An 8456-nucleotide genomic window follows, 5' to 3' on the forward strand; every position below is an offset into this window, starting at 1 on the left:
AATAAGTATAAGGGTTAGGGGGGAGAATAAGTAGATTAAATAAGGAGTATATAAGAATAATAGTTAATAAAAAAGTACAGTGAGGTCCAAAACGAGTGTCCGCTTTCCTGTGACACAATGAATTATAAGAACAGCTATTTCTGGACGCAGTGGAGATATACAGTGCGAACAGGAGTCGGACCCACTAGTACAAGGTAGCCGTGACATTTGCAAAGCCTTCCGCTCTAGTCTACTATATACACCCCACCATCTGCCTCACTCTACCCCTCCGAGAAGCACGTGATTCAGTACATACTGTAACCAACCACGGCTGAGCCTTGCACCCGTCGGGACTGCCTCATTGGCACTAGCTTCAGAACCGATGAATACTACACTAGTGACCTAGATTAAAACGAAAGCTATGGGATAGTTGCTAAGATAAGAAACAAAGTTAATCTCAGCAAAGCCATTATTAAATTTGGAGTCGGCTAACCCAGGCGTCTAAAGTCGAAACAGAAGCCTTCGTGTAAGGGTGATTCAAGCCCAGCTTACGTTGGCTAAGGCGAACGCATTCGCGCATTAATTGAGTAGCTTCCAATGCCATTTCCATATGCTGCCAAGTGTGGGCGAGGTTGTTCATGCTCGTCAGCGTGTCGGGATGGTCCGCCCCAAGCTTCGTCTTGCGAGTCTCCATCACCTGCACAAAAAGCGTCTCTGCCTCCTCCCACCGGCCCTGGTCTCTGTATGTCGACGCTAGGTTGGCCATGCTTGTCAGCGTGTCGGGATGGTCCGCCCCAAGCTTCGTCTTGAAAGTCTCCATCACCTGCACAAAAAGCGTCTCTGCCTCCTCCCATTGGCCCTGCTTCCAAAATGTCGACGCCAGGTTGGCCATGCTTGCCAGCGTGTCGGGATGGTCCGCCCCAAGCTTCGTCTTGAAAGTCTCCATCACCTGCATAAAAAGCGTCTCTGCCTCCTCCCACCGGCCCTGGTCTCTGTATGTCGACGCTAGGTTGCCCATGCTTGTCAGCGTGTCGGGATGGTCCGCCCCAAGCTTCGTCTTGCGAGTCTCCATCACCTGCACCCCAAGCCCCTCTGCCTCCTCCCATCGGCCCTGCTTCCAAAATGTCCACGCCAGGTTGGCCATGCTTGTCAGCGTGTCGGGATGGTCCGCCCCAAGCTTCGTCTTGCGAGTCTCCATCACCTGCACCTCAAGCCCCTCTGCCTCCCCCAATCGGCCCTGGTTCCTGTATGTCGATGCCAGGTTGCCCATGCTTGTTAGCGTGTCGGGATGCTTCTTCCCCAGTGCCCTTCTCTCAATCTCTACCGCTGCGCTGCTGAACTCTTCTGCTTCATCCCAATGGCCCTCGAAATCCAGATAGGATGCTACGCAGAAAAGAAGGAATGCCTGTGCCCTTTGCTCATACTTCGCCTTGCCAATCTCAAGTTGTAAAACAGCCTTTGCATGAGGAAGATACGCACTGCACAGGGTACGATTCTCGAAACTGCCGTATGGGTACACCGTCGAAACTGTGTGTAGCGCCTGTTTGTTGAATTGATTCGTCGTACCGTTCCTGGCGAGCCACTTACGCGTCACCAACTGTACGAGCCGATGCAGGTCGAAATTGCCGTTCTTGTCTTCCGTCACGAAACAAAACCCCTTCAGAACGCCTAATGCCTTGGTAAGTTCTACTTCGCGACTCACTTGTCCTGTTTGCCCCCTCTGCGCAGATGAATTTGGTGGTTCTAGCGGATTTCCCTGTCGGCTGAAAAGACGTATTCGCGAGTATAGCTTGCGCGGTACTAGTCGGATTGCGTTGCGTATGCCTTGAACCGTGGAACTCTCAAACCGTTCGTCCGCTTTCGCGCTCGCGTTGCGCTGCTCATAGTAGGTCGAGAGGAGTTCTTCCGGGATGGCCTGACGGTCGAGCAGACTCATCAGCGAGAGGAGCTCCCCTGCAAACGCATTTTGCCGCTCTATCTGCTGAAAGGACAGCATCCACGTCACCGCTACTGCCTGAGGGGCCTCTGAGTCTCTCCCGATTGTCCTGAACTCCTGGCTTAGCAGCTCCACTAAGCCCTGGTCGCTCTCGCCAAGCAGCTGCATGTATTTGGTGACCGAGATGCTGTTCTCCTGTATGAATGCAACCGCTTGGGCGAGAGCAAGTGGAAGATGTTCTAACCGAGAAGACAGTCTCAACAGCTCCGCTTCTCCATCGGCCTGTCGAAGACTTCCCCGCAGCAAGCCCACCGATTCCTGCTCGCTCATTTGGCCCACTTCGATAGGAGGGGTCCCCGGGGCTAACCATGAGCCCACCTTTTTGTTTCGAGTCGTCACAAGTATGGCACCGTGCGCACACACCGGAAGGAAGCATGATAGCTTGCTGTCAGAGCTAGCCGCAGCAGTCGGCGCAGCTAGTTCATTGAAGAAGAGCTCCGCATCGTCGGCATTGTCCAGAACCATGAGCCAACGCCCGGAGTCGGTACTCTCTAACCACCGTTTCACTAGCGGCAGAACATCGGTCTTGGTATAATTACAACCGGGAACCCGGCAACCAAGAGCGATAGATACGAAGGACTGGCGAAATCGTTCGACACTGCTCGCGTGTACCCAGAACACAGAGATGTCTGGGCAAGCCTCCCGCACCCAGTATACGTATGCTAATGCAATCTGCGTCTTGCTGCACTAGTCAGTAGGTTCGAAATGCAGTGAGAACTCTCAACCTACCCAACGCCACCTAGACCGTACAACGATACCTTGGGCCGACTTCCTGTACCTCCTGCACCTCGTGGAGGCTGACCGAAACCCAGCTGCTCCTTGAGCTTCCCTAGCACGTTAGATCGCCCAATGAACTCTGAATTCTCGATGTAAGGCACGAGAACTGATCTCATTCAGCATCGGACTAACGGCTCGCACTTTGCTTACATACATGGCACATTGGACGCCGGATCTCGACCGCCACGCTCTAGAGCCCGTCGCGCGAGCCCTTGTAATACCGCGCAGGCGCTGTTGTAGTCGTGGTCATGGGGCCTGAACTTGACCATGTCCGAGTGCGTGCGGGCGATGGCACAGATATGCTCGGGCCCGTTTTCCCAAGAGCGGCCGTGTGTCGCCGAGGACTTCGTGACTAGCACCGCCGATGGGCCTGTCATCTTCCAGTCGCCAGCCGCATTCCGTTCAACTTTAGTGCATGAATTTCAGCAATGGATTGAAGCATACCTTTTGCGCCGTCGGCGACTTCAGTGTCTCGTAGAAGCAGAAGACTTCCGAGCTGCCCTCTCCGCCTAATGCTGTATTAAACGCCCGTTGTTGGGCGGAGAGAACCTGTGAACTGTGATCCCCAATCGACTCGACAAGAAAGCGGTTCGGCCCGTCTCCGGCCATGGCGATCAGCGACTTAATGTCCATGCCAACGTGGGGTACCCCAAAGAAGACGATTCCGTAGGCTGCCCCGATTAACGTCTGGTGTTCCGGCGTTGTTGAATTCGAAAGAGAGATTAGAGTCTGTGATGAGAGTTAGCAGGCTACTAGATACACTCGGCTGCGGCGGAATGCCTGCCTCCTTCACCACGAGTCCCCCAAGGCTATGGGCGATAAATATAATCGGCCGTGGTTTTTGTGAAGCCGCCAGCGGGAGAAGGCTGCTTCGCAGTGAAGTTCCTAGGTCTTCCAGATTCTGTGTGCTTGAGCTGTTCGCGACCGACGAATTGTACCCGTAGGTCATCACTCTCGCCATCGGTCGACCGGTCGCGTCGTTCTCGAGATCGAATGGTAGCGCGTCCCGCAGCCACATGTGCTCGCCACCTCGCTCCTTGAACGAGCCAAAGGCATGACCGCCGAGGCCCGACACTGCGACGATACTGCAGAGATTAGCACGTGCTGCTTCTACTTTCGCGAAGTCTTACTCTACCCTGTGGTCCTCCTTGGCCGGCACGAAGAGTGTGGTGATGCCCAGGAAGTCCGAGTCTAGTGTGAGATATTGCGGTCGGGCTGATCCATCCGAGGACGGTGGAAGACGTAGCGCCCCCCGGTGTCTGTCTTGACGTTCTTCGAGCGTGGCTGAATCAGCGTGCAGTAAGATAGTCCCAGTCTGCGACCGGCCATCGATTTCGCGGGCCAGCGACGTGACTGTTTGTGTAAAACTGTAATGCTGCGAAAGAAACAAGGAGAGATCATCGACGCTCCAGTTAACGGGGACACCCCGCACGCGAAGTGTCTTGTCATACATCGATGTCGTGGTCTAGGAGTCCGTAGAGAGGTCATACGGCAAGCAGCGAGCGGATGCTTTCAGGATTAGACTCGGCTGCTAGTACTCCATTCCCGTCGAGTCGGGCAGATGATGCAAATAAGAGTACCGCCGCAACTCTCTGGCATTTGGCGCTTGGTAGGCGGCTCAGCTTATAGAGGATCTGATAAGCTGGTACCAGGGAGTGGAAATGGCCGTTCGTCGTATCGGACATGAACCAAGGGAGTACTGCCCAGCTAAACGCTGCGATGAGGACAAAGCGGGGGTTTTATCTCCCACTTCATGGATGGAACACGGAAAGTGCACAACCAACATCAAGCGCGGTGGCAACCAATCAGTGCCTCATCCCGCCTCGCCTCGCCTTGATGCAGCTTGTAGCGCTGCATGCTGTGACTGCGCCGCCAGGCTATAATTGGTAGCTGCAGTAAACGCAGATGCTTGTTTGATACGCCTATATCGTCGACGCTATTCTTGTGCGCAGAGTGAGCGAATACCGTCGCATACTTTCGCAAGTGAGCCTATCTTGTTGGCTATGGGGGTGTGAAAACTCCTGCCAGTGGGATTAATTTCAGGAACGAGTGAATTGGAGAGAGGGTGAAAAGGACACTGGACGTGGCGAGTCGATCCACATTAATGAATCACGTGACATGACGCCTCCTGAAGGGAGCTGGCTGGCTATGTGAGTCACGTTTCGAACAACTGGAGCCAGGCAGCGGAATAATCGCGGCTAAAACCGAAGAGGAAAACAGTTCAACGCGAGCTAGTAGACTCTTCATCGACCGAGCCCCGAGCACCTAGTCGCGACTGTGCTACACTAGTACAGCCATGGCACGACAGCTATCTCCTGAGAAGCACAAGGAGATCCGGGCTCTGCTTCTGCAAGATCAGACGAGTCGAGCAATTGCTCAGAAAGTACAGTGCAGCGAGCGCGCTGTCCGAAGAATACGTTCTACTATTCGCCGTTTTGGCCGCACACGGCCACCCCCGAACAGAACCGGCCGGCCGTCTCGTCTCCTACCATACATGATTGATACGCTATGCGACAAGCTGACACAGGATCCATGCATGTATCGCGAAGAAATTGCCGCGTTTTTACGAGACCAGTTCGACGTCGAGGTATCACGTAGCACGATCAGCCGAGTAATGCATGCCCGAAATTGGACGCACAAGACGACCCAGCGTGTCGCTAAACAGCGCAACACAACACTGAGACATATGTATCATTTCAAGCTTTCAAAGTACAAGTCGTACCACCTTATCTTTATTGACGAATCGGGCTGCGATACCAAGACAACACAAAGGCGGAGAGGATGGGCTCGGCGAGGCATCACACCGGTCCACGTCGCCGAGTTCAAACGTGAGGCGCGGCACCAGTTTATCTCGGCCTACACACAAGACGGCGTCATGCTTTCTCGCGTCTTCCGAGGGTCCACGGACCACGAGATATTCGAGGACTTCGTTAGACAGCTGCTCTGCCATTGTGGTAGATACCCACAACCGAAATCCGTCCTAGTGATGGACAATGCAAGCTTCTATCGTGCAGATCGGCTAAGAAAGCTGTGCTCGGCTGAAAGTGTTGAGCTTCTCTTTCTTCCACCTTATTCGCCGGATCTCAACCCTATAGAAGAGCATTTCGGGGAGGTGAAGGGTTTCATGCGGAAGGAGTGGAATCAAACGGATAGCAAAGGCGGATCATTCGCTACGTTCCTTAAATGGTGCATCAGCTACGTAGGGGCTAAGGGTGAGAGCGCCGAAGGTCATTTTCGACACGCTGGTATTGCCATAGACTATCCTCACTAGCACAATGCATCTCCGCCTACATCTGCGATGTCTCCGCCCACCACTCTTCCACCATGCTCACCCATTGGTGCGCTATACCGCGGGATATCCCGTGCGATAGAAAGTACTTCACCTGTTCTTCTTGCGCCGCGTGGAGCCGATCCAGGGACAGGCGCGCTTGGAGCGTCAGCTGAGCAATGGCATGAAACTCTTCCTTCCAATCTAGACCGTCCACTTTACCGCAATGCCAGTCGCGGTAACGCTGTATGGCTATGTCGCGACACCCCACGATTCTAATCTTCTTGGCAACGGGCGTCGCTTCCATCCCTGGCATCACGTTGGTGATGTTGATGTGTGGATCATCGACCTGCTTGCGTTTCTTTGGCGGGTTGGCTATTTCATGCTGGAGGTGCTTCGGCACGTCACCGTGTTCTTTCAACGTGCCGCCTTTCTCGACATAATCAACCAATTTCGAGAGGATATTGGATGGAACGGCGTGACGTGTTCCTCCATTAGGATCGCGCAAACAGTATGGCCCGACATCACAACCAGCGCCAGGGCACTCCAGAAGGGAGTATACTTGTTCCCAGAGTGGCATTTCTTCAGCGCCTGCGTCTCCGAGGATTGCGTTTCGTTCAAAGAGTTGACAGTTTGTCGCGCTCCTACCTCGGCCTCTTTTCTGAGTTGAGGGAACATCTAATTCCTTGTAAATAAAGGTGACGTTGACCGTTAGCTTCTTGCCTCCCCGCACAAGTCAGACCACTTGTCGATCTGCTCATCTACTTCTGCCCAGTTGACGTCGGACCCCGAGAAACGCCTGGGTATGGCCTCTTCGCCGCGAGCGTTGATTGAAAATACGAGTTGTGTCTCTTCAGCCTCGTGGGTGTTGGCTAGTCGCTTCTGCGCCACGACATCTGTAATCTCAGACTCGAGTTCATCGCCCCAAAATATGCTGGGGTAGGATGTGATATTCTGGACCGCATTCCCAGTGAGCTTGTGGAGCCTCGTCTTCTTCTGGCAGAGTGTCCATTTCAGGGTGTAGGGTGGGCAAGGTGTCTTGCTAGGCTCATCAATGACATGACCAGGAGAAGAAACCCCAAATTCACAGTCCTCGGAATAAAGCCACTGGCTGGGACTGTATGCTTCGACCATAATGACGAGAAGAACTCCTCGAGCAGAGATTACACGTGAACAACTTTGGGTTGGGGGCAGAGAGGGAAAGCATTGGTTTTGTTAGGCAGAATCCCTTCTTTCCACGCTCTTCCAAAGGGGTAGTGGGGCCAGCAACCCCACCAAGCGCACGACCTGGACAGTAGAGGTCATGGCGGACATCAAGGCTAGCGGTGAGGTCCCGATAGATGGGAACAGTAAGAATAGGTTGGAGAGAAACTATTGACGGAGCAGCAGGAGGCTCATTATATATGGGTGACGGGATCAAGTAGTTAACTAAAAGGAGCATAGAGCAATTTCCTACGTTAGGCATGCAGATGTGTTTCAGAGGGGTGGGACGAGATGCTGCAGGGGTGAATTTAGCAAGCGAATACAGGGGGGCCAGCTTCGCAATTGTCGCGCTACCTCGCGCGCGCGTAGTCTATCCCTGGGCGCACTGTAGGGCTCCACCGCGTCCAGAAATAGCCGTTGTTATAATTCATTGTACCACAGGAAAGCGGACACTCGTTTTGGACCTCCCTGTAAAAAGAAAAGAATAAGAGTAAGGGTTATAAGGTTATAAATTAGAGGTTAGTAAAAGTAGAATAAAAAAAAAAGTTAAAGGTTAAAAAAAGAATAAAGGTAAAATAAAGGAGAAAAGAAGTAAAGAGGGGGGGAGAGTAAAAGAATAAAAAAAAAGAAAAAGGAAAAAAAAGTAAGAAAGGTAATAAAATTAGAATTATAAAGTAAAAAAAAGAAGATTTTAGAGGGGTTTAAGAAAAGAGAAGAGTAAGTTAGAAAAGAAAAGAAAAATAAAAGAAAGAATATAAAGGAAAAAAGAAGTAGAGAGGTAATAATAAAAAGAATAATTATAAGGAGAAGAGGGAGAGGAAGAGGTAAGGGAAGTAATAAGAATAATAAGTAAGGGGGGTAGAAAGAAATAATAAAAGGAGTAGAGAGTAAAGGGTTAGGGGGAGTAGTTAGTAAAAGGGTTAGGGGGAGTAATAAGTTAAAAGGTTAGGGTTATAAAGAGTTAAAAGGTTAGGGTTATAAAGTGAAAGAAGGTTAGGGTTAGTAAAGGGTAAAAAGGGTAGGAGTAGGAAGGAGTAGAGGTTTATAGGGAGTAAAAGAGCTAGGGAGGATGAGGCGCGCCTTTTCACCTAGCGAGGATGAGGCGCGCCTTTTCACCTCGGAAAGGCGATCCCTGCGCGGCGTGCGGGGTACCTCCTCGGTGGCGGGCGGGCGGGACATGACCTGACAGGGGGGGCGGCGGTTTTGTATGGGTGGCATGGGAAAGATTCGCAT

General features: G+C 52.2%; 2 protein-coding genes across 2 annotated transcripts; both read right to left on the reverse strand.

The window, feature by feature from the left end:
• Window positions 1-531: 531 nt before the first annotated feature.
• J7T54_005374 (uncharacterized protein) lies at window positions 532-4205 on the reverse strand (the record flags this gene model as incomplete). Its single annotated transcript, XM_051510678.1, has 7 exons — window positions 532-1506; window positions 1567-2481; window positions 2754-2858; window positions 2907-3129; window positions 3197-3439; window positions 3513-3837; window positions 3883-4205. Coding segments are annotated over 7 exons (3109 nt in total), but the record flags the coding sequence as incomplete, so codon positions are not given.
• A 1834-nt stretch (window positions 4206-6039) lies between these two features.
• On the reverse strand, window positions 6040-7154 carry J7T54_005375 (uncharacterized protein; the record flags this gene model as incomplete). The annotated part of the gene is made up of 2 exons (XM_051510679.1): window positions 6040-6405; window positions 6786-7154. 2 exons carry the CDS (start codon window positions 7152-7154, stop codon window positions 6040-6042), a joined length of 735 nt encoding a protein of 244 aa, XP_051358445.1.
• Between the last annotated feature and the right edge of the window lie 1302 nt (window positions 7155-8456).

Source organism: Emericellopsis cladophorae (genome assembly GCF_022114955.1).
Source record: "Emericellopsis cladophorae strain MUM 19.33 chromosome Unknown NODE_167_length_8456_cov_116_789354, whole genome shotgun sequence".
Taxonomy (NCBI): Eukaryota; Fungi; Ascomycota; class Sordariomycetes; order Hypocreales; family Bionectriaceae; genus Emericellopsis; species Emericellopsis cladophorae.